Source organism: Folsomia candida, unplaced genomic scaffold, assembly GCF_002217175.1.
Source record: "Folsomia candida strain VU population unplaced genomic scaffold, ASM221717v1 Fcan01_Sc006, whole genome shotgun sequence".
Taxonomy (NCBI): Eukaryota; Metazoa; Arthropoda; class Collembola; order Entomobryomorpha; family Isotomidae; genus Folsomia; species Folsomia candida.
In genome coordinates, this window is record NW_019091198.1 from 380,695 (window position 1) to 407,230 (window position 26,536).

The window sequence follows — 26,536 nt, forward strand, 5'->3', positions numbered from 1 at the left end:
AGAATTTCTTGTGAAATTTGGACAAGTGGTGAAAAGTGAAAGCTTCTGTCGGATCAATGAAGGATAACGTGGTGGATCTTGGCCAATAAGTTGTCATTTTCAAATAAAAGGAGAGGAGAAAGTAGAAAAATATGATGAATAGCTAGCAATGTGAGTCGTGTTGTTATTGCTCTTTTCCATCCATGGCTTAGCAATTCCAAAGGTAAACCTTGACCTACGAGTTTCAAGCACCAAAAGAAGAGATGCAGGACAGAGAAGAAAGTATAAAGAGGATAAAACGTAATTTATCTGAAAATGTGTGTTCAATTTACTTGCTCTCTCTCTCTCTCTTTAGTTTTAGAAGATTTGATATGTTAACTTGGTGGAGCAGAAAGGTTGGAAATGATTGAGAGTGAGGCACAAAAGAGGTTGTAAAATATGTGGGATGTGTGTTTCTCCATTTGGAATACTTTAATTCACCATTTTGCCATCAATTTCCTTTGTGAAGTGCAGATTGGATCCATATTCTGTCTTTATAGGGCACATTTCCAAAAGCATAAAATCCTTTGTTGGTTCCCTTGGCACTTTTGAACAAAATCTATCCATACCACATGATGATGCATATATGCATACGCTCAATTCAGTACACGACCCAAAGACTAAGTAAGTAAGACCCACTGTTTGTCTGTGCATGTATCTCTTTATTAAGGTATACATAACATTCAAAATTTCGATTGTACACAGTGTACACACATTCTTCGCAACATTACTTCATTTCTGATGTACTGCCAAATTTAGTCGTGGAAATTACACCAAATCATTACCAGGCTGAAGAGGAAAGCGATTTACTTACAGGAAAGCCATCCCATAAACAAGTTCTGTTGACTGGAAGAAATTTCGCAATTAAACAGCATGCGGATAAGATAAAATAATAAAATAAAGCCATCAACACTCCTTTGCTCCACTCCACGACGACCAGTTATTTTATTGTTTGGGCCGTTCTCTGGTGGAATGTTTAGTCTTAAAGACTGCATGGTTAATTACACTCACAAGAGGAGACTTGATCGTAAGGATGAATAGACATCCAGTTCAAACAGTGTTCCATGGTACTTTTTATGACCAGCTCCACCCAACTACTTCAAACCCGACTACACTACTGAATCATTACTGTACAGATACTCGCACCCTGGATGCATGGATGGTACGCAGAGCCGTGTAATGTGTATTATGCAGTATTGTGTTACAATAATGCCACGGCGAGAAGATGACTACCTCACAAATGATACATACATTTGCACGATATTACAACAACCCTGTCGAAACGGTTATGTGGGAGATGATGAGGAGGAGGAGGAAAGCTCTTAAGACATTCCAAATATTCCAACCTCATTTAAACCATCACGGGAGAGTTATATATTTCCTGTTGAGAGAGATAGAGATGAAACGGCACGTGCAACTGAGGTATAAATGAACTCGATTGTCTCCTCGGTCTGCCTGCATCCTCCTCTTTTTTGTTGGATGACTGAGAGCAAAGACAAATTCCAAGATTCGGATGAGTAAGCAGAGTCCACTAAATACTTGGAGCACATGTTGTTTAGAGAAAAATGTTGCCTATTGGCTCACTCAGCACTGAATTACTGCATTCTTCCCACTGTTTGAACTTGAAGAAAGAGAGAAAAAAGCCGACAACAGGATGCCGACATGGAGGAAACAAGAAACTTGAAATTTTTAAGTCATTTGTACCATGTGCGGGGGAGTACCTACATGCATCCGCGTGCACTAATAATAATTATACTGGCAATGCATTCGACTGACTGGTGGCAAGCAATTGTACGAAGTATCTAGTTTGTGTCATCCACTTCTCTTCGAAGGGGAAAAAGTGTCGATTTTTCTTAAGACAAACAGGATTTGATCAAAACAATAAAACATGGTAAAAATATAATGGAATGTCGTTACGGTTTTCTACAAATCATTCCATTGATATTTTTGAAGGGTAATAAAAGGGTCCCAAAATTCATACTTATTTCAATATTATACTTGGAAGAGAAAAAGTATAAGTTTGCATGAATTCCTTCCAGAATAAAATTGCTTTTTGAATTGTGCTTCTGCAATTTTATTGCTTATAGAGCTGGATACCTTGTTCCGTTGCAGAAGAGAAAAAGCAAGTAAAGGTCTTCTCCATCTTCATTTCGGGGTTGAGCCTGTCAGGAAAAAGTATGATATGTTGCAGGGAGAAGGAACATGAGAGAGATACATTTCGGATTAGGCGGAACGACGGGCAGAGGAGAAGGAAATAAGAGAGAGGAGTGCCCATTTTATGCTTTTTTCCTTAACCGGCCTCATTTTGTAGGGGAAAGCGGTGAATTTATTTCTAAACATGTTCCCTACGTAACCATGACGTACGAAAGAACGTACAATGTTGTGGCATATTGTTAGTTCAAGGTTGAAGTTTTTTTGCAAATATATAAACGAAAAGACTTTCACCCAAGAAAGTTGGATTTTGATTTGAACATACAACGTGCATTATTTCCTACTAAGGACGGATCGTGAGGAGAGAAAGAGGGTTGGCTTACTAAGCAAAATGAAATTGTTGCTCAATTTTCCCTACTTGCAGAATTTCTCTGGTGATGTAACTCGTGATAAAAAATATCTGTACATTCGCTCATTCTCAACTTTCACTCTATCCTGTGCCCTTTCACGGCTGAAAAGTTGTAAACATTTTACTACTTCAGTCTTAAACTAGAAATTAGAGTGGAGCCAAGTTTAATTCTTTCTCCTTTCTATTAAATATTAATCATGGACGAGAATAAGTAATATGTTACATAGGTAGTTGGGTCTGGTCTGTGTATCTCTCCTTCCATCTATTTCTGAGCTTATCTCGTGGTTACATAATAAATAATTGTTCCAGGTACGGAGACAGACAAACCGCACAATCAAATGTCAACAACCATAGTTAATCCAATTTTTATTGCATTCTCAACAAGTTAGACATACGTATTTCGTCGTCGTCGTCAAATAAATATAATTAATCCTGGGAGAAATCCCATCCTGAGAGGCTTGAAACCCGAAAAAAACATGTTCATGTGAGATTAGACAAAAATAGTAAAATTAAATATGCCATGTATATTTATTTAGTTGGCGAGGACCAGCGTGACATTTTGTAGTTTCGTTTTTCTTAACCAAATTTAATATTTACTCATTTTTGATGGGTTGGCTTTCTCAACGCAGCGAATTTAATAAGGTAACAAGACGTGATCAATTATGGAGCTATTTAGCAGTGTACCCGCTCCCAGCGAGATTTTTGTCCTCCAACCAAGCAAGGAACGACGTGGTTAGTTTAGTGAAAGTCGGTCGAGGAAGGCAAGGTAGGAGAGATGATGGTTGGAGGTTGTCATCTCCGAGGTAATTTAAGTGCTCAACTTTATTCACACATTTTCATGACAGGAGAAAGTCAAACCTGGGTCTGGATAGAATTAAGGATGGTGAATTTCCTCTCTCGTCTCAACTCTGCTCCTCCTGCTGCTTAATCTCCCGAGTAGTTCAACTTATTTTGACCTTTCACCATTTGGAATTGATGTGGTTGTGGTGGTTGAGCCAATATCAAAGTCTGGAGTTGATGATGATGAAAAGGATTGACATCCAGTGACGAGAGTGGTCGTTCAAGTAAACACAACATTTCCTTCAGCATTTCCTCAAGTCTTCTCGCCGAGCCTTTGATACGTAATGAGCGAGTGCGTGAGTGAGTGAGTGAGTTTGTGGCAGGAGTTAGTGAGAGAGAGAGAGAGAGACTGGAATGTAGTCGTCGTAGGCGTCGTAAATCGCAGGAAATATTGAGAGACACCTATCGCATATGTAATAATGTTGGATTGGTTGACTGAGCAAATCATGCAGCTTGTGGAGTAACGTTCATAATAGGGAACAGTGTTTTCCATGGAGAGAGAGAGAGAGAGAAAGTTATACTTTGATTTTGAAAGTGGGCAGGATTTATGCCCATTCTCTGTGGTTTTTGATTTGCTGCATGAAATTTAATTAGCGTAGCTATAAATCATGCCAAGACGGTGGGTTTTGGGCGAAATGGGTATGGAATGTGCTCTATATCCGTATATGCATGGCTTCGGTATAGAGCATGGGATGGTGCAGTTGTACGTAACGTGGTGGTGGTGGTGGTGATGATGGTGGTCGTGAAGGACGAGAAGAAGGAGTTCCTTTATTTTACTTGGAAAGTAAGGTACACGTTTCACAAACTATATTATACTCGACGAGCATGCCAACACACAATCGTATTATTCCGCAATCTTATACGACGCACAGCATCCTCCTCCCAACTCGACCCAACTTTTTCATAGTAATTAAAAGAGAAATGAGAGAAGTTTTTAAGGAAATTTTTGGTTTTTGGACCAGCTGTCAAAATAGGTATGCATCAAGCAAGCTGCCGTAATAACTTTCACCCTTAATTCTTCATCTCCCTCTCTCACGGACTAAATGTAATGTGATGTGAAAGTATTTGGTTTGGATGGGACATAAATCTGGTTGGTGGTGGTGGAAGGGACCAGGAAGGGAATGCAGGCTCCCTCCTTGCCTGACTCCCCACGTCTCATTTCATTTACTTTCCCCAACTAATCCTGCATCCATCCAGTCAAAATAATGCTGGATTATGGCATTAAGTACGACGTCATTATTCCCTACTTTACAACCCTCCTATTTCCCCAACAGCAGAACGACGGTGGCATGATTTGTGGTCCGTGATGTCTGCTGCGTCTCCAATACGCGGCTTGCTCCCCTGTTCTCGCAATAAATTGTAAATAGCTCCAAACCTAAATTTATTTATGACACTAATCTGCGGAGAACGGGAGTAGAGGCGAAAGGACGATTTTACTTTTATATTTCTCCTCTCGTGTACGAACCGTCGACTTCTTGTGTAACTCCCAGGAATATTTTTTTAATTTGAGGTTACACTTGTTAATTAATGAAGAAAATGTCCCTATCCGTGTGGTCATATGGGTTCCTGGGCTTTCATCTTCATGTGTATATAGAAGAACAATAGCGACGAACGGATTGTTCATTTTTGGCAACTGAGTCACGCCCGTATTTTATTAGAAAGTCTCATAAAATGCTAAATGAAAGGCATTAATGAAATTTTATCTGACAAAATTAGCACATTTACTTGCATGGTTTACAGATACTGCAGTCTGCTGGTTGTGCATGAGATTAATGACGAACATTAATGTTAATATGGGACCAATTGTGATCTGTTAGATAGACATGGCTCTATAACTTTCACTTCTTTTTATCTCCGGCAAACATGCACGCACAGCCGTCCCAGTGAGAAATATCGACTTTTATGAACAGTCAGTCAGTCTCTCTCTCTCTCCCTCTCTTTCACTCACCACTTGCTTTCGTGAGTGTTGATGTGATCTAGTTTCCGGCAGCTGGTGGTGGTGGCGGAGGAAATTTAGGAATCAGATTTTGGTCCTCCTCCCCACATTAAAAATAAGGACGGGAACAAATTCGCACTCAATTTTTGAACTTAATGAAAATTCCATTGATAAAAAAGTGATTGCTGGCTCGCTGCTGGTGCTGGTCTTTGTTGCATTTATAAACTGGTGCAATTACTGATGGCGATGGTTCCCATGTTCCATTTGATTCTCTTTCTCTCTCTTCTCAATGAAGTTCTGTTTCTGTTCTTGCGGGCTTGTTCCTCGGCGTCTGGATCTTTTTTGGTTGAGCCTTCTGATAATGAGGAGCCTTTCCAAGAATACAAAATACCCACTCACTCAGCCCCACGAGGGGACAATAGAGTCGAAAATGAGCCAATTTTGACTGTTTCATTCTTTGTTGTAGTAGCCAAAGCAGCAATTGTAGACAACAGCCGCCCTATGCTTGTGCACAACCTTCTTTTGTTTCTACTCGATTCTAAACTTTGCAATTACGCGACTCAAGAATTCCAGCTATTTTGCCCGTGGATGTTTCATCCCTGAATTTTAAATGCCTTCATTATCCCCATCCAGCCAACACCCAAACAAATAATAGGTAATCGCTGGGAGGGGATTGGTTATTTGGCAGTCGTCGTCGTCCTTCTTCTTCATCTTCTCTCTCTCTCTCTCTAAGCTCTCCTTGTTAGTATTTATCACGAGTTTTGAAGGACTGTTCACCAGCAAAAACAATGAGCATGCTCCCGTTTCAAGTGGGCGTTAATGAGGCTTTCAACCAAACCTTGTGGGTGTTGTGAGTGGATGATCCCCACTCGACCCACCCAAACAAAAGACTTGTGAATATAATATCACAATAATGAGATGAGTGAAAGGAATCCAGTATTGTTTTCGAGTCTCGGGCAGGTATTTATTTATTTCATCCCTCCTGCCACATCCCTTTGTGACTCGGATTAACATAAGTACAATGGCACTACAAACCCAGGACAATGAGTCGTCATCCAGAGAAACAATTCAATTGCTAATCGTCCTACTGCAGCTGGAGAGGAAACGAATACACGATCAGGAAGTAGAGAAATAGTGGAAATGCTCGACACACATGCACATATTTTAAGCACATTCTACACACTTTAAGCCTCGTAATGCAATTAGATGTTTCACTCTGACTTCTTTTTGGATATTACCCAAGAACCAGAGGAAGACTTTCTCCCCCATTTTTCTCTGCATGTGTGGTATTTTTAGGAAGATGATGTGACAGTGACATGTGGTGAAAGTTGAATTTTATTTAGGTAACATCTTGCCTTTGCTTCTCTCTCTCTCTCTCCTGTGGCAGCAGACAAGTGTGCTTCTGCTTCTGCTGCTGGTGGTGGTGGTGGAGGAGAGATTAAAGAGGGCGAAGGAAGAGAGAAGTTGTTTCATATTACACTTTGTCCTCCACTTTCTGTTAGGAATTGAATACGCCTTTTTCTTTTCCTGCTCCCTTTTTCAGTGGAAACTTTCAACCCGACGTAACTGTCTAACCTCACCAATAATATCGCTGTGTGGGGGTGATCTCGGTTTAATAGTGGTGGAAACTGGGGCAAAAAATGTAGCAAGTGTTTCTCTTCCTAGATACATACGTAGTTGGACGGAGGAGAGTGAAATTGAGTTGAGGAGTAGAATGGGATGATGATGATGGGGAACGGGTGAAAGGAGTCGACGAGTTTAGTTTGTCGGGAGGACATATAAAACTTATAAACTACATCGGAGAAGATGTTAGTGTTTATTTTTCCTCTCAAGCGGGACAGGTGCATGGTGGAGAAAGTTGGGATAATTTTATTTCGCCGATTTGTGTCTACACCAAGTAACCAGCCAGCCAGCCAACCAACCCGCCCGTTTACTTACTACTTGCCTCTTCTCGTTACATACTCACTCAAGTATCTCAAGGTTGGGTGGAGTTGGTATGTGGTGGATGGAGGGTCGGATAGATGGATATTCATGCTGCAACGCTGCCCCAGGCGTGCAGGTTAGTTTGGAGTTGAGATGTAAGAAAAACCACTTTCTCATCTCTCTGGCAAGGAAACATGCAACATTGTGACCATTTTGAGACATGTTTTTCCATCGTGGTGAATGAGAATTGGGGGATATTTGGCTAAGAAGAGGATGGTCGTTCAAAATGCGGTGGGCCGATAGATGGATGGATGGATGTCCCCAAACGCGGGATCAAAAAGTCATGTGTCTTCTTCTTGCCCGACAAGAAAGTTGTAACAAAGAGTAAGAAAGCAAGGCTGGCGAGTGAGGCAGGCAGGCAAAGGCGAGCAGCAGCAGAGTTGCTGAATCTACTGTGGAGATAATTCGACGGGAGATTTACACAAGACATCCATTCTAATTAGGAAACATAAAAGTCAATTTTCCCTTCAAGAAAAGCAAACAAGTTAACGAGTCCAACACGCAATTTTAGCAGGAGCAGCCGTGTATACGTATGTGTTCCTTACTCGTCGGGGGCAGCGGCAGGAGGAGCAATCCATTTATTGAGTGAGTCAGTATTAGCAGAGTAGGAAACAATAAGTGAGTAACAATCCATCCTTATTTCCGCCGTTACTTGTTCCGAGATAAACTTTAATTTAACTGATTTGCCGATAATCTCATAAACATGGGAGAGGAGGCTGCTGATTTATCACCGTTTAGCCTAATTGACGCTAATTCATCTCTGTCAATTACTTAACTTTTGCCTTTATACTTTTCCTTAATCCCTAAAGATGAAGGAGGACGGTTATCCGTGTGCATGAGCGTCATCCACATATACACACACGGAGAGAGAGACAAAGCACTGTTGGTCGGTCGGTCGGCCTTGTTTAGTTGGAGTCGCAGTTGCATAATTATATTTTTATCTGCTCCTCTCCTGTCGTAACGCTAATCCCAAGAAAGATGCCGACACATTAAAAATTTAGTCGGGTTTGGACGTACTCCTTTTTCCTCGACGACTTCTTCACCAAAAAAGATGCAAAGTAAGTATGTGTTGATATCGGTTTTTATTTCTTGGAATGAAAGCTGAAGAATTCCCACCAGGAAACTTTCCATTAGGCGTAATGTGTCCAAAAAAGGGAGAATAACTTGAGGTGAGTTGAGGTGATGTTACTTGACGTTGGATAAGTGCTGCTGAGACTATAATGTAACAACTTATATCATCGTCATCATCATCATACAGCGGATAGTTGTATAACTACACGACCCAGGACGGCGACGAAGACGACGTCCTGACTGCTGTTGTCTTTTAGGAGAAAGTATACACAGCAAACTTGAGAAGGCACTTTCCTAAGTGACTGGAAACAGAAAAGAATAGGAAATGCTGAGCAGAGAGAGAGCACAATAATAATTCCGTGTTACACGGTCGTCGTCGTCTCATCTTGATTCACTTCTGCCTCGCCTTTCCACAAGGGCGAGGAGCGAGAAAAAGAAGGGTTCTCATTTTTTACTCCTTGTGATAATGTGCTCCCTAAATTTTTAAAATGTTTGGGAGAACAGTTGAGATAAATATTATCCCAACATTATTTTCGTCATTCCTTTGTACGAGGGGAATCCCAAACCCTTTTTCCCGAGATAAAGTATGGTTGATGATGATGCGATGGTGGTAACTCTAAACGTCCAATAATGGAGACCCACTCAAACTAAATTATGCAGGATTTCTGAAAAGGTTTTGAGACTCGACATATATTTTTGTGCGGAAATTGGTGAGCGAACTAATGCGTCCACACCACCACACCACACGGACGGATGAGAGAATGAAGCTTTCAGCACTGCTAGATGTGACTCAATTTATACGGCCAAGGAGGCGGAGAACATCGATTTCCGTCCTCCTCCTTTCCTCTCATTCTTTCCTTACATAATTTGGAAATTCTTTCGCAAACAAATGCAAAATATGTGCTACGTAGATATCCAGGATGAGCTTTTTTCCGTTAAAGTTCACCATCACTTGAGAGAGTGGTGGTGAAGCGGAGTTGGATATGCTACCCAATTATCAATTCACCTGGATACTAACCTCGTGGGAAATCTTGTTCCCATTTCTAACCCTGCCCCTCGTGGTTTGTGGGATGGTGGAGTTGAGTGGGACCATCTTCACCTATTCAATAATAATAACTCAACAAGATCCAATCTGCTCGCGCTTTCACCAAAAATCAACCCACCAAGTAGCCACCGTCATGTACCACCAAGTTGAGTTTGGCTTTAAAGATTAAGCCCGCACTCACTTGCACTCGTCGTGGCTGGGAAGTAAGCCGGGCTGAAAATTTTATCAAATAAATAGCCTAATAAATCTGGGATAGAAAGTGAGTAGTGCAATTGATTCGGTCGTGCCGTCAAATTTGCTACCTCCAACTTTGTTTGGTTTGGCTTGACCAGTACACTTTGGAGAAAGGGAGAGAAAGTGAGAGAGAGAGATGACCTGTTGTGTGTTGTGGATGTGAGTGAGCACACAGATTAAGTATTTAGTTTGGTGATCGTGCATGACATGTTTCGTGCCACTACTTCTCTTCATGTCTTCAGTCAGGCCTGGTTTGCTTGCTTTTCGACTTTGCAGCAGCTCAATTACGCCACCCCACATAACAACAACTCGCACACACACGTATCCCATCATCCCACTTTCGACATGAACCTTGTTTGCCCCGACATGTCTGTTCGGCCAGTATGGGTTGGTAAAAAGTAGAAAATTTCCAAAAACCTTAATCATTAATAGGCATGGGAGAAGTGAGGGAAGAGGAAACGAGGAAGGAAGGTCGAAGAATCAAGTTGGTTTTTAGATTGCGTGAGTTATATTCTCATATGGCGTGACGGCCCCAATATCCATCCAACTCAGAGTTGGTTGGTTTTTGGTCTTGTTACGAAGAACGACTTGCGAAAATTCTCTGTCCACTTGAAATTATTTCTGCACGCCATTTCCCTATTCTATTCTGTGGGCCACTTAATGGGTGGACTGAACATGCTAACAGCGAGCGACTAGTGGCACCCAGCATGCACATGATTTTGGTTTCATATTGAAATAAAAGGTGGGAGAAAGCACGGGCGAAAGGGTGGCACTCCATCTTGTCTCTCGTATTTTTGACACCTGAGATAAGCAGGGTGGTGGTAAGCCCTTTTGTTTTCTCTGTGAATACAAGCAACACTTACGAATGCAAATATGAGTCGAGTTTGCTTTTTAAGCTGTATAAATTTACGTAATGTCCGAGATTCAGGAGGTGATTAGCCGCTGCTTCACCCCGGCGGTGGTGATGGCGAGTTTGTATGATTGTACGGGGAGCATTGGCGTATTTGCAGTTGAATTGATTCGACATTCGCGTGTGGCTTCGCTTTAGTTTAGTTTAGGCTGGAAGGGAAAATAAATAATACTTTTATTCGGAAGAATAAACTCTACGTGATGATAAACATTTTACAAAATGTGAAATTCTATTTGCTCAGCTCAAGGTTTTTTTAGGGCGAGTGCTTAATGAGAAAGGTGAGAAAGTCGTTAAAATTTTACATCGTCGTCTGCGTATTTAAAAAAATAGTTTCATTTATTTTTTATTCGTATAGTGAACATCTTGAGAAATTAATATTTAAAAAATAGCTCGACTATATTGGCAGCTTCTTGTTCTAATGCCAAAACCCCCGTCTCATTTCGCAGTACGGTGTCTTCCTTCAGCTTTTTGATTAACTTTGTGATTTCTTTCTCCACGAGTTTGTTCTCATCTGAGACAGTTTGTTGTACACCTGCAATTACGAATTGAGCGCATTTAGTAAAAATTTACGAATACGGTGTAATTTATTTAAAGTACAAGTAATTAAATCGTATATGCTTGCCATTCGTTAAGTTCACCATCAGCTTCTTTTGAATCCTCGACTTAACCATTAATAATTTAAGTTCAGCTACTGCAGTAAATTTAAATTCCAGTCACATCTACTCACCATTTTGCTATTAAACATTATGAAAAATATCAAACTTACGTCGTAATTGATCCAGTGCAGATGAATTCAAAGGCTGAGTGGAAATTGTAACTATTTCCTGAAAAAATATATAAATTTTAATGATTTATTATGATTAAATACTATATAAATATGGTATGTCTACCTCCTCCCTCAAATTCCTTGGATCGCAACATATTTTGAATCCAATGTTACCAATAATGCAAATTAATTAGTTACAAAACTTTAGCAGATAATATTTCTTCAGTCCGTTCAATCTCAGGAGAAGTACTTTCGCAGGAACAGAGTTTGTCTGTGTATGAGTTAGCAAAGCTGTAGGTACAAAACCGAACCCTTTTTTCGACTGGTTTATTTGGATGACAAGGAAGACATAACGGTTTCTCTCATCCTTACGATTCATGCTCATTCCTACTGAAAAGTGTTTTTAAAAATAAACGAGAAAAAGGGTCCGATTCTCGCTGTGCCATGGAGCCATTTCATAGATTCGTCATAAATACAGCCGAATAACCTACCTCACGTGGTTAACTTAAGAGGCCTTACTTGATATTGGAAAAAGCAGCAAGTTTGGTGAATAAAATAAATTTCCTAAAATTTATTTCTTTAATTTTATCTTGAGCGTTGAGTGGGCATGAATTTTCAATGACACAACTTGTAAACAAAAATAGACCATTTTAGACTTGGGAAATAAATTCGAGTTGTATATTTGGTGATCATCGACTGGTATTTCCACCTCATTTCACTTGACTGACTGCATTATATTCCTGTTTGCAGTCGCACATATACATACGTACGTCGCCCACGCATGATATGAGACATTAATCACCCACCGCACGAAGTTGCCGTGTTCCACACAATGGAAGAGAATTCGAAATGAAAACAGTCATCGTGGGTTAAGGGATTTATGCAAACCTATTTTTTACGATTTAACCCCACTTTACAAAAAATTAGAATTCTACTCAACTCATTTCTGATTCTGAGCAGACTGCAGAGGAATCGTGATTGTTCAAGTGGCCAAATATTTTTTAGGTTTTGGAATCCTCAAAAAAATTCGAAATTGTCTGGAGAAGATTTATTTCTGCCGAAAACAATCCGTAGTTGCACCGAAATCTAAATTCGATCTGCGCGAGGTTTACTACAAAGTGAAAGCATGACGAAGATAGTCGTCGTCGCCGTCGTTGTGTGTGTGTGTTTGACATACATACCTTCGCAGTCTACTACCTCACGCTCCCTCAAACTATCTCTCTCTCTCTAAAGCAGGAGTAGCAGCTTATCCATCCTTTTTCCGAGTATGTATGGATCGCTTATCATCATGGTACTCGCTCACTCAGAACCATGGGTTTGGTAAAGTGGGCAAAAATAGATTGGAATTGTTGGAGGAATGGGATGAAAGTGGAATGATCAAGAGAAGCAGAGGGAGAAGGATGGACGTGTAGAAAATGGGGAATTTCTGTCTGGTGATCAATCTGTAACTTGTCTTTTGTGCATTTCATCCTTTTTTCTTGTCACCAACTACAATTCCGTTTACTACTTCTTACCAGTGATACTAGTTCCGTCGTCCAATCACATCGCATTAGATTCACTCCTCCATCCATCCATCTCTCTCTCTCTTCAGTATTACCTTCCAACTCGTGTACTTTTTTGGAGCAGAGAGAAGAGAAATGCGATGAAAATAATTATTGCCTGCTTTAATTGAGACTAAAGGTGACAATTGCAGTTACGTCATTGCCGCTATACACGTATCGTCGTAATTCGTTTACTGTACACATTTTGTAAAGCGGACAAAGGGTTTTATTTCCATTTTATGCGGAGCTGAGTGAGATTCATGACGGTGTTTTGCCTGGTGGAATATGTGAGGCGCAGATGGAAACACGATGTGGACCTTGTTGTTGAAGGCTTTTTTTAAACTTATTCTTTTATCTCGCCGTAGTATCGCTTTTTGCAGCATGAGCAGCAAGGTCCTCTCCTCGCTCGTTCGCTCGCTCGTTGCAATATGGACGAGCGGCAGACAAAAACTGAAAACAAATCGAAACCATGTCCTTTCGTGATCATCAATCTTGATTACGGTAGAAAAAAGCTATTTCGTCTTCTATTAGAAAATGGACTAGGGCACGGGAAGGGATATAACGTGACGGTACGAGGTGGATGCTTTCACCGGACATGGGCAAAAAAACAGGGTTGCTAGTAGGTAGCCAAGCCAGCTCCTTCTATCAGGCTCATCACAATATAATTAACATCACTCATTCTCGTCACTTGGTGCGAGTTCCGGAGAAAATTATAAAATTTGCATGCATGGCAATTTGGAACTCGTCCAGGTATTGTGGATGAAATGAAATTGTTCTTCCATAAATGGAATTAATTCTTTACAAGAAATCTAATTTATCCTCTAAAAAACTGGGATATCTATTTACATTATTCAAATTTTGTTAGGGTTCATTATTTTCAATACTTTCCCAGCGGAGAGACCCTTAAATCCAATAATCGAGGGTTTTTTCAATTTAGTTTTTTACTAGTCTTTTAAGTATTACGTATTGTTCGAAATTTCGTCATGTGGTATATTCCCTCACGTGTATAAATTGACTTTGATTGGCCCCTTGTTCCAGCCGCATCGCAAGTAATGAAATTCTGGTGGTTTTCCACATTACAAAACGACCAAGAAAGTAACGAGCTTGTGATGACTTAGTTTCATTACCGTTGTTCTTGGTGGGCTAATCCTACTTGGAAATAAATCATGGTTAAGCTGTCGTCATCCGGCGTGTCGCAGACCTGTTTTTTTCCTTCTTGTCATCCTACATGCGGCGTAAACACGGTTTGATGAGTTTAGCTTGAAACGAGCCAAGGCCGCTATAGTCTCCATTTCCCTGTGTCTTAGAGCAAAAAAAAAGTGAAAACCATCCTCATCCACTTTTACAATATATATTCAGCGACTTACATATGTTACGTAACGTGAATTATATATACGTATATTCTTATATACAATGTGTGTTTCTCTCTTACAGGTAACCGGGGTCGTGGGAAGGGCCGAGTCTTTGTCCTCGATATTCTTCATCTTGGCTTTCACCACGTATGTGAAAGCGACCAAGAAACGGAGCAAAACAGGTACGTTCCTATTTATGCTCCCTTTTTGCTATGCATATAAACGATAGCACTGCATTACACTCACACATTAATTAAAAAGTTCTCTCCGCCTTTTATCACTAATGTTCTACCCCGTCTTGAAACGTAATTACCCAAATGATGCTGGAATTACGATCAACTGCCGAGTTGCGTATGGTGGTGAGTGACAGCATAAGTTGGCCGTATCCACAAAGGGGCTGAAAGATTGACAGACACCCGAGAGCTAATTGGGTGGCGGTGCGTTGATTTCGGATGGATAAGTTGGAATAAATTGTGGAGTGGGAGTGAAAGGAGTGGAAGAAAGAAAGGGTGACTGGGTGTGGATCATGTGGAGGTTGTGGATAATGAGCGATTATTGTGATTGAAAAGACAAATGATGATGACTGCGGAGTTAGAGGAGATCGAAAGAGAGAGAAAACACATGCAAATTGCGCAAGGAGGTGAGAGAAAAGATTTATTGCCGGGTATTACCACCACCAAATCCGAAAGGATCGGCGTCATTAACCAAACTCAAATTAATCATCAAAGGGAGAAGGCAGAGAGACAGGGAGTCAGAGAAAGTGGTTTGAATTTTTTTCATCAAGTCGATCCCGACCTTATACTTTCCTCTCCGCACTCTTTTAACTTTTACCAGGACGGAGGAGTTCAATCCGACTTGCATACTTACCAGTTGTCGTCGTCACTCATCGTCTGCCAGGATAGTTCGCTAAGCTATAGGCTCACCAAGCCGGGAATAAAGCATTACTCACTCATGCAATCACAATCAGTCGCAGGCAAGAGCAGTTATAGCAGTTAGCTCGGTGGAAGTGGGGATCGTAAAAGCTGGGAGAAAATTAGTCCAATCAGCACTCAATTGAATCATTCTCCCTCGCATACTTATTCTTGCGGGTAGTTTATTTAATGAAAAATTATTTAGAAGGGAAGCATGGCGTGGCGTGATCCCCTAATTGACCTCCAGCAGTAGTCAATATTGCGCTGGTTCTTCTATAGTCGCCCTGGTGGTGGTGAGAATTATGGGAGGGAAGAATCATGAAAAATTAGAGGCGACTCTCTGGCTTAGGGACGAACGGAGAGGGGACACACTGCTCATTTTCGGCGTAACCGTAATCAATGCGTGGATTGAGTGAGTGGATGAAATGACTTGGGAATAATTTGAGAGACTTTTTCCAATATTTATGGAGAACTTGGGATTTCTCTCGGAGCTTCGGGGGGATTGACGATACAGAGAAAACATGGATGGCTGCCCGCTCCATGGAATCTGTATCAAGTTACGTAACATGGTGTAGCCTACCGAAAATGTGTATATACACACATGTATATGTATGCACACATATAGTAATTGGTGTTGGTTGGAGGGGTTTCTGGCTGCATGCTGGCCAGAGGTCAACAGTGGATGCATTTGGTAGCATTACTGGTTATCAGTAAGTCAGGCGGTGGAAATATGTACGTAGCAGTGGAATCCATGCCCGTGGGACCCTGCTTCTGGTTTCCACACCACTACGCTCTAGCCTCCACCGGACCCAGGCCTCGGTTCTCTTCTTACCAAGGACTATAAACTAATGGAATGGGGATAAATATTGTTTGCTGAGGAAAAAGTAGTGAAATAAAAATTGGTGGAGAGATTTCACCCTAAGAGAAAGTTTCCTTCGTTATTATTTTACTGAAGGCCCAGACGGAGGATGACAATAACCGAGTACAATAAAAATTTGAAATCTGCTGACTCTCCTCATTCTCTCCACACTGACAGAGTACGTAGCAGCCACTCTTAGTTTTGTCGGCATTTATTGAGTAAGTGACTCGACTTGACTCTGGACTTTGGACAAATGTGTTGTGGGCTTCTAGTGAAAGTTAAAAATTTGTCTGGGGAGCGACCGGCAATAACGATAATGACCTGAGGGAGTAATTGACATGGTGGAAAGGAGGAATGAAGGAAATCATGTCCAAAACCCTGTGTGAACTTGTATCATAATGTTCACCATGATGCGGAACATCCATGATTTACACTCTTCAACGTCGACTCGTTGTAAATTCCGCAGAAACTTTAGACTTTAAGGCCGCCAGTTTGTGCTACGTGGATTTGGATGCTCCTCTTTCCGCATTCTTTCTTTCTTCTGCCCCCTCAACGTCATCCTGATGCGATGTGCGTTGGCTGGGTCGGTCGGTCGGCAACGGTTCGTTCGAGGCTGAATGATTTGTGGCAAATGTTTCCAGGGTGACTGTAATGATTTGGTTTCACCCCGTCTCAAGGGATTTCTCAATTCCCTTCCATATCATTAGCAACCAACTGGCAACTTGCTGATCATTTATTTTCATACCTTCTTCTCTTCTCCTACTTTATTGGGACGAATTGCTGCCTACACTCCAAATCCTGGGTGGATTCCTCCTCTTTAGATTACTTTTTTCTATTTTTGGTCTAAGGTCTAAGGGGGGGAGAGGCGGGGGAAGACGTGGGGGGTGAATGTGGACTCTATTATTCATAGAAAACGGGCATCATCATAACTTTGCTCTGCTCCGGATTGGTGGTCAACGTAGAAACAGATAATGCCTGCAGTCAGCTAATTACGACGTAATACACAAGTTTTACGAGAAGACAAGCAACAGTAATAGCATTTCTCGGGGGAGGCATTAGGAATTGGGAATAGTTGGACATTGTCCAATCCAGTCGTCACGTAGAATGAGTGACGCTAAACAGCCTCTTGGTAGACAATGTATCAATTATTTCCCGAAAAAAATAATCCCAACTTTGGAAGAAAAGCAGGAAAGGATTTAATCCGTTGTGTGTTGTTATACTTTTCCATATCACATCCATTAATGAATCAGGCCATACTGAGGGAGAGAAAGATAAGAGAAATGATGAGACAAACGAAAACAAGCAACAAAGAGATGAATAGAAATCGATAATATATATATAAGTGAAAGTAAATGATTAGCAATGTAGAAAGGGACATGCACATTCTATACTACGTACGTACGTAAGTACACAGCTTATAATACTTTTGATTGGACAAAGGGGAGAAGATGATGATAAGAATGTTATTATTATAACAATCGTGACGATAATGATCAAATCGGATCATTTGGACCAGAGAGAAAGTTGCAGTAAAAAAGAGACAACGTTTCTTAGAATTTGATCCGTATTTATTCTTAGGGGAGGTACAAAAAGAGTATGGAAACAAAAAAATTGTTAACTGGTAGCTGAAAAAGTTGACCTAAATATGCATTTCTCAGTTAGAATATCTCAGGCAGCAGCACCAAGATCGGTGATGCTACAATGCACAATTCTCTCTGCATGATAAAATTATTTTTTTTTACTTTTAATTGGACCAGGCTCACCTAAGTGATACGACCTTTTCGGGTTTATTTATTTATCCATGTCTCATACCTTTCTCGAAATATTGTTTGTTTAGAGAATAAGACTAATTAATTAATAATGATTATTGTATTTTACATGTACAAATATGATGCATGTCACAAAATAATAAACTCGTCGAAACACACCTGGCATTTTTTACGAAAAATAATTAATGTGATTTTTTCTTTTGATTAAATCGTTCCAGACTGGAAGCTGATGCTGGTGTGCAGTTTGCTCGTTGCGGTTGCCATGTTGTGCAAGGAGCAAGGGATCACGGTCCTTGGCGTGTGTGCCGTGTATGAAATATTCATCCTGCAAAAGGTAAGTTTCTAATATTCACCTCTTACTCCTGCCCGTGCTTATTTGCTCATTCCGCCTCACTTTTCTTTGTCGGGGAGGCAAATGTAACATTTATTCACCGATTGACGGCTTCCATCACCTTGTTTTCACCTGGACTCACACCACCTCGAGTCCAGGTTTGAATGGGGGAAATGTTACACTTACTTTTTCCCGTTATGTTACTGCTCTCTCGTATTTGTATATGTGCATTTACGACTCGCCACGACGGCACACCCTGCTGAGAAATAATGCAATCGTCATAAATTATACGGGGTCTGGTGTACACGTTCATGCACACATACATTTATGCACAACTTTGCGTGTAGCAAAAAAGCGGTCGAAATTCTTTCGATGCACAAATGGGAGAAATACATTGGGAATTATGTCTTAAGAGCGAGACACGTACAATTTTTCTGTTGGTTGGTGGCTCCAATGAAATACAATTTGCTTCCCATTGTAACTATCTATCTGCACCAAGGTATGCGTATCTTGTATGAATGTCTGTACGTATGTATGAGTGGGTGGGTGGGTGTGTAGTGAGCGAGGTGAAGCAGTAATGTCAATGAATATGAGGCTGACTGAGGAGTGTATATATGTGGCAAAGTATTTTCTTCTCCCTGCGTCCAATTTTCTCTGGACAAGTTGACTTTTTTCGTGCACATTAGTCCTTGACTTATGAGCTCATTGGATATTATGTTATGATTATGGTTTGTGCTTCTGCTTTCCAGTTGAGAGTGAAGGACCTAATCCTCCTCCTCCAGCCTGCGTTAAGAGGTAAAGGCTCCCTCCCCTCTTGGATAAGTCCCGTGAGCCAGAGAATGTTGGCGCTGATAGCGACTGTGATTGTACTATTTTTTGGTCGCCTTATTGTCATGGGTTCGCAACTGCCCGTGTTCACGCGGTAAGTTTTTTTTCTTCCATTTCTGCATTAATTTCACATGAACATAAACAATGTGCAGAGAAGAGAAGAGAAGGTCGCCGTCGTCTTCTTTGTGTCTCCTTATTCCTTGAAAAAGAGGTCATGGCGTGGTTGGGTTTGTTGTATGGAGCAAATTATGAAATAAACCACAAATCCACGTCTGATAAAGATACGTATGACAAGCAAAAAGGAGAAGAAACAAAGGGGGGAATTTCTCTCCTGGTTTTGTTTCAAGTTTTGTATCCATGTCTTTCTCTCTCTGGGTTCCCCTCCGGTGGTAAATTCATTGAATTGGATGAATTTTGTGGAGAATAAAGTAAAAGTAAATCAACACAGAGAAGAAGATAGCAATTGAGACGACGATGATGATGACGCAAGGGAAGCAGTGGTAGGGACGCTACAAAGGAATGGATTGTCGGCGAACAACAACAAATAATATGTTTCGTGATTACATATTTCGTCCTTTTCGAATTTTCTGCACAATGTTTTGTTCGATGATACAATTTCATAATAATTAATGTCGTTGTTATCTAAATTTCCCAGGTTCGACAACCCCGCATCCGTGGCCGAGTTTCCTGTGCGTCACCTCACCTACAATTATCTGATTGCGATGAACAGCTGGCTACTGTTGTTCCCATGTGATTTGTGCTGTGACTGGACGATGAACACCGTCCCCTTGATCGAGGGCTGGGGAGATCCTCGAAATTTTGCAACCATTTCGACCTTCGCCGTTCTCTTTCTCTTGGCCAAGGCGGCCTTGTCCCGAGGCTCGGATCGGCACTCAAACATTGTCATCATGGTACTTTTTGATTTTTCCTTCTTGATAAGTTTTTTGAGAGGAGATAGCTTGAGCAATAAGTTGGTGGAGAAAGAAGAGGAGGATGTATTTTCTTTGAGAAGAGAGAATAACGGAACAAACAGGGTGGGGATTGAATTGTTGGCTCGCTCTTCTCCGTACTCTTACTCAAAGCGGACGAGAGAATGAAGAAGAAGGAATGTTTGTTTTTCTACAAGTTTTATGATCCTGGCCTCTGTTTGTACAAGAGTTGATCTTGATTTGCTCAAGCGGGTGGGTAGCGTATGTACGTATGTGTGGATATATGGGCGATCTCACTCACTCAGATTCATTCATTCATCGATTCACTAACTAAACCAACATCAACAAGGATGATGAAATGGCTGAATGACAGACATGATGACAGTTCTTTTGTGTATCCAGCCAAACAAAGCAGAGAAACGAAGATGACTGGAAAGTATATATTAACTTGTTAACAAAACTACTTGTATGACTCGGCACTTTTCTCCCCGCACACACACACACACATCAAAGAGACACATGAATACTACACGGCTGACTGGCTGAAACGTAATGTGATGACGATAAGGATGATAATGAATGAGAAAGTGGAAGGGCAGAAATCGGAGAAAGGATGGCTATGTGCGAGTCTCATTTTTATTATTGTGTGGCCAATATTGCGGGTGGGTTGGTTGGTTGGTAATTTTTTCGGGGAAAGTGGGGAAAGTGAGAGAGAGTGAGTGGATCGGCTGCCCTGAGGGATTTTCGTCCTTCTTTTACTGTGAGCACTGCAGCGAAAAGACCATCGTTCTCCTCCTCCTCGAAGCAAGTTTGGTTTTGATGATGATGAAGCTAATGAAAGAAATCAGTGTAGAAGTAGTTGTAGCCTGGTGGTGGTGATATGATGATGATGACGACACATGTCCGACATTTCAGGGTTTGTCACTCATGGTGTTCCCCTTCCTGCCCGCATCCAATCTATTCTTCCCTGTGGGTTTCGTAATCGCGGAGAGGATCCTGTACATCCCTTCCATGGGGTTCTGCCTCATCGTCGCCTACGGGTGGACGCGGATCTACTCCTCCAACAAGTAAGTGCCACCACAAACTGTTAGCTGTTGTTAAATAATGCATAATTATAGACATACCTTGTCCCAAAGGTGGTGGTGGTGGCACGTATTGGTAGTGAAATAACTGAGCGGACTGGGATTAATGGATCCACGTTATGTAATTTTCTTTCACCACCACCACCAATCCTTCCATGCTCACGAATGTGTAAGTGTATGTGCCAACACCATGGGAAGATGAGAATGCTGGTTGGAGGGAAAGTCGTTCGTAGTAATAAGCTCATAGTTATTTTGGTGCCGACTTTAAAGGAAGAATCCCAACTATTCCTCTATTACTGATGAGCAAAAAAGTGATACATGATGATGAAACGAGCTAATATAATGTATCTTCGCGTCATTGTTGTTTGCAGGGAGCGGAGAAAGTGGTGCTGGTTATTTTTGGCAGGATTGTTGTTTCTCCACGGGGCCAAGACACACGTCCGGAACAACGACTGGGAATCGGAATACTCCATTTTCATGGCTGGACTCCGGGTGAACCAACGAAATGCCAAACTCTACAACAACGTCGGACATGCTCTCGAATCCCAAGGAAAATATAAGGATGCCTTGTTCTATTTCCAGAAAGCTGTGGGGTAATTTATTTTTAGAAATGTTACCATTATTTGTTCCTCTTTTTTCAATCCAGCCATCAGCACGCACCCAAATTTTAATAAGCTGGCGCTGATTTTGAAACTTTTACTGTTCCTCGCTGGGGTTTTGTCCAGTAGAGCGAAAGAATTTATTTTTGTGGTGGTGGTGAAATACGGCCGACGCAGATGAGGAGCACAGTATCCAAATAAGTTGTTGGATCATAAACACTTTTCCCCGAGCAAAATACATTTTAGCTTTTTAGGATAAGTTGTTATCTTTACATTTCTCGTGTCTTCTTTTTGGATGGTGGTAGGAAGAAAGGACGGGCGAGAAAGTCACCCTGCACATGCAATATAATAATAATAATATAAGGGAAAAATAAGAATGTTATCTTTCTCTCTTGCAGTGTTGTGTGTGTTGTTTTGCTGCCAAAATTTTAATACACATGCCCAAAATTTATTGCTCTCTTACAATTTCACTTATATGATAAAGGGCCCACAGCAAAACCTTCCATCCTCTGGCATCGTTGGGCCACACTTTCCTCTATGTTTGTTCGTAACACTTGATTAACTCACTTTTTTTTGGTTGAACGAAGGATTTATTTCATCTGCTGATATATTATCCGAGGAGGGAAAGTCAAAAGTCGCTCTGACAACTTTCTCCTTCCTTCGTCTTCTTCTTCGTGCAAGTTCCGTCGTCCAAACTTGGTGGTATTGGGATCGTGGTGGTAATGGCATAAGGCTCAGTTAATGCATTGGTCGGTTGGGTGGTAACTTGCTGCCAATGTTGTAGTCGTTCTGCTGCTGTAGCCGCGGCTGGGGGCAAGTATTATCCTCTGGCTTGTGGATGATTCTTAGTGGATAAAGTTGTATCCCATTTTTGGGTTTGGCTGAAAGCAAAAAGAGCCCTTCATCCATCCAGGGATGAAAAATGTAAAAAATTCAAAATAGAATTTTATGAAAAGTTTTTCCTCAGCTGTCCACACGACGCACACAAGATGCATAGATGTATAACTGGCGAGTCCATTATCGCGAAACTGCTACGTACCAACTCCACGACGACGACGACGACGACGACGACTAGTGAATGAGAACGAAGATATATTGGACCAGATCAAGATTGATCACGTAGTTGTATTCAGGTGCATTCTGCACACTACATACATGGGCTGCTGTGGGATTGTGAATACTGGCGTGTCCAATGAACGAATGGACGACGAGGGCGACGGAAACAAGTATTTTTGCTTCTCCAACAGGATACTCGCATAAATAAAAGTTAAGCCTGGGAAAGAGACAGCTAGTCGCTGGTTGTAGAGGGAGAGAGTTGACTTGTTGAGACTGAAATACGCGTGGTTTGGTAGGATATTGAGCCGAAAATGTAGCAGCAGTAGCCAAACGATGCACACATGATACACTATTGAACAGAAATAGCTCGAGAACTGGGCGAAGGTAGTAAATTGAAGCCGAGGTGGAGTAAAGTTTACCAATAAGTCAGTTTTCCCCAAGTCCGAAATGAGATAAATCAGTAGATCCTTGGGGTTTCTTTCCTTTCTCTCTTGACCATAAATTCTCTCCGCCAAAGAAGAAGTAACCCGATCGTCCAAGGAACGGACGGAGGGGGACATGCATCAACATCATCGTCGCGTGTGGAAGAAAACGCTTGTGGTTGGGGGGCTAAAGTGCACGCTGGTTTTATCCAAGCACTTGGTGGGTATTTACTCCCCTCGTCCAAAAAGCTTTTTGTTGTCTTCACCACCAACTTATTGTACGATTGGATTGGAAATCTCACTCTCTCCAGGCAACTAATATTATTTGTCAAACTAAAGTTTTTAAGTAAGTTGGCTTCAAGAGGAAACATTATCCGGAGCTGATAATGTCCTCACTTGCTCCCTCGGCTATTGCGAGCAGGAGTAGTAAAAGTGTGGTGGGTGGTTTTCACCAGATTTTCGAAATTCCCTGATGGACACTTGTTTTCAAGTGATATGATGATGCGAGGATGAGGTCTGATTTAAAGGGTCGGACATATCGACGTGATGCATTTTCAGATTTTATCTCCTTTATAAATTTTTCCCAAGGATTAAAGTTTCATTTTATAAGAGAGGAAGAGAGAGTGAGAGTTTTCAAATTATTATGTAAAATCCTGCAAACATTTTTAATTATGGGAAAAGCAAGCAGCAGGGTTTCAGGTTTTGTTAGAAGATGAGAATAATAGCGATTACGTAAAACTTTTGCTTTAAACTCCTCATCTGCCAGGTAGACAAACTTCTCTTTGATTTCGACAAGTGAAGCCATAAGTTATTTGCAAAAATGATGTGGTTTTTCCACAACTGCCTCATCTTCTTGTTTGCAACTACTTGAATGCATAACTTTATAACCCGGTAGGGATTGCAAATCCGTTCTAATTTTACAAATTGGGATTTTGAAGCGAGACCGTAAATCTGATTTTTATTTCCTCTGGGTGTTTCGTAAATGTGGCCAAATTATTTGATTTCATCAAACAATGTTGAATAAAGAAAATAATCCATTTTCGCTCGTTTAAACCTTTGATAAAAATCCAAATTTTCTCAGATTTTTAAAATTACTGCTATTGAATATCAAACAATATTTGAAAAACATCCGGGTTTTGTATCTGTGAAATCCGGATTTTGCAGTATTCGAAATTCGTAAAAACCGGATTTGTAATCCCTAATTCCCAGTCGTCTTTCTCTTTCTTTCTCTGTGTTATGAAATGATGAGAAGGATGAGATCAAGATGAGAAGATATTGAAGAATATTTGAAGAAACGTCTCAACGCATAAATTCCTTCTTGATCTTGAGATTAGTTTTCATCGCGGACCAAGAGTATTTGTGAAGTTGAAGGAATGGTATTCCGAATTTTGATGAGATGAGCCCATCCACCAATCGAACAAACCAACCGAACCATTTCATAATCAAGTACACTCACCACTACCCACCCACCATCAGACTCTCAACTACTCTGCTTTCACCTCGAGAGAGAAAAAACCTCGTCAACTTATTATTATTAGGAGACGAAGGAGAGAGACAGAAGGAAACCAGTCCAAGGAGGCGAACCAGCTCCAGAGAACGCTCAGCCCATATTGATCGGTTTTAATGAATTTTGTAAAATCGATCAAGATGTGAATTAACAAGAGAGAGAGAGCGGAGAGGAGAATACACAACAAGAGAGCACGCCGTGATTGTTTCGGAGAGGAAGAAAGCATTTGTTTCTTCCTCTTGCCGGACGAGTAAATAAAGGATAATGAGGAGGAGATGGGTGAAGGTTGTCTTTCTGCGCTCTCCTTTAATGCAGTCGCTGGATGGAGGGTTGCAGCAGCAGCTCCATCGGATTCTACAATTTTATTTCACCGGCGACAAGGACGACAAGCAGAGGAGAAAGCATACATAAGTACAGGAGTTGGGTGCTTAGGTTGTGGTGGAGACGAAGAAGCAGAAAAAAGCGTCGTTCTAAGTAAGTCGACTTGGCTGGATTGGTAGGTAGGAAGGAGAGCCGTGTAATGCAGTCTGCATGGTAGTTGAGCTGAAAGGGAAAGTGTGTTTACTCGTCGGCCGTATTTTACTTGGTTAGTGGACTGGAAGTAAGGAGAGGGTTGATTAATGTGACCGTTTTCAATTCAGTGTGCAATCAGATGACAAAGATAAGATGCATTTTAACCCATAGGTCACAAGCAGATGACATCGGTGCTCACATCAATGTTGGGAGGACGTATAACAACCTCAGTAAGTTTGTCATTGGTAATCACATTTAAAGGACATTCTTATTCTTGATACTTTATTTCAGAGCTGTATAAAGAGGCGGAGGACGCATACCTCAAGGTACGTACATAGCGCTTTTTGATCCTCTCTTCAACTTTAAAATACGTTCAACGCTCATCTTCACCCTCATCCATCTCTCTTACCGAGATGCTCCTCTAATGATTTACGCTTGGAAAATTGTGGAAAACGTCCTTTATGATGATGATGATGATGGTGGTGTGCCCGTGAATGAGTGCGTCCTCCTCCATCGGCCTCTCCTCGTTCGGCGGTGTGGTTGGGCCCCCATGTTTACTTTAAGCGAGGATGAGCATTATTCTGGAGGAGATAAATAAAGTCTTGACGTAAGAAAGAGGAGCAAAATTCCTTGTTAGCTTTGGGACACCACTCAATGAGAGCACCGAGTCAAGAAGTAACATGTTCTTCTTATCCTACGTGATTGAGTGGGGAAAAGAGCCAAACAAGTTATCAGCCTAGCAATGAGAAGGTGGATGGCCAACATGGAGAGTTTGATAAAAAGAAAGCAAGCCCAAGGTTCTCTTGACACGATTTGTTTAAATTGATGAAGTCATGAAGGTTGTGGGCAAAAAGTGCATACTCTATGCATGTATGTACATGGTATGCATATCGTAATACCATGCATGCATTATTTCGCCAGTGATTTAAAGCATTTAAAGTTTATCGCGGTTATCGAAGCCAAAACGGGACGATGTACATAAATGCGCACATACACACACCACACCCTTTCGGTGTATCCAGTTTATTTATTGCGCTAAACTACACACATGTTGGTTATGCAGGTTGGATTTGTTATAAATATAACGACGACTACGACGAGGACGAGTTTGTGGAATATTGGTGGAATAATCCACATGAGGAATAGAATAACGAAGTAGTTCTGTCTTTGGTTGTGATGATGATAGAGCACCCTTATCCTTTCCTTCATATCCTACTTATCGAGCAACGTCTCCTTCCTTGGTCGCTTCTTCTCCCTATGATTCGATTCACCCATTATTATTATCCATCTGTTGTAGTCTTGCGGTTCTGGCGTGGATTTGGCCAATCTTTTCTTCCCCGCTGGTCCTTTTTGTTGTTGCTTTTCTCATCCTCCTCCTCCTCGGCGTATAGCGGTTGGTGGGAGGAGGGTGGATTTGATGCAACAGAGAAGCGATGGGAGGCCTTGTTCGCCAACTAACCTCTGCTTATTGATT

General features: G+C 41.3%; 1 protein-coding gene and 1 long non-coding RNA gene across 5 annotated transcripts in view; one reads left to right on the forward strand and one right to left on the reverse strand.

Annotated features, from left to right (window-relative positions):
- LOC110851245 (protein O-mannosyl-transferase Tmtc3) overlaps nucleotides 1-26,536 on the forward strand; it is a 114,533-nt gene that overhangs the window by 84,435 nt on the left and 3,562 nt on the right. For all 4 annotated transcript variants that reach the window (XM_022098945.2, XM_035852617.1, XM_022098946.2 and 1 more), the window contains 8 exons: nucleotides 14,339-14,438; nucleotides 18,014-18,129; nucleotides 18,876-19,048; nucleotides 19,610-19,865; nucleotides 20,799-20,950; nucleotides 21,337-21,558; nucleotides 25,234-25,292; nucleotides 25,354-25,388. In XM_022098945.2, the coding sequence (XP_021954637.1) occupies nucleotides 14,339-14,438; nucleotides 18,014-18,129; nucleotides 18,876-19,048; nucleotides 19,610-19,865; nucleotides 20,799-20,950; nucleotides 21,337-21,558; nucleotides 25,234-25,292; nucleotides 25,354-25,388 (1,113 nt within the window). The remainder of the gene's footprint in view (nucleotides 1-14,338; nucleotides 14,439-18,013; nucleotides 18,130-18,875; nucleotides 19,049-19,609; nucleotides 19,866-20,798; nucleotides 20,951-21,336; nucleotides 21,559-25,233; nucleotides 25,293-25,353; nucleotides 25,389-26,536) is intronic.
- On the reverse strand, nucleotides 11,219-11,867 carry LOC118435994. Its single transcript, XR_004835109.1, has 3 exons — nucleotides 11,488-11,867; nucleotides 11,364-11,421; nucleotides 11,219-11,288 (listed from the first exon to the last, which is right to left on the reverse strand). It is a non-coding gene; the product is annotated as an uncharacterized LOC118435994 (long non-coding RNA).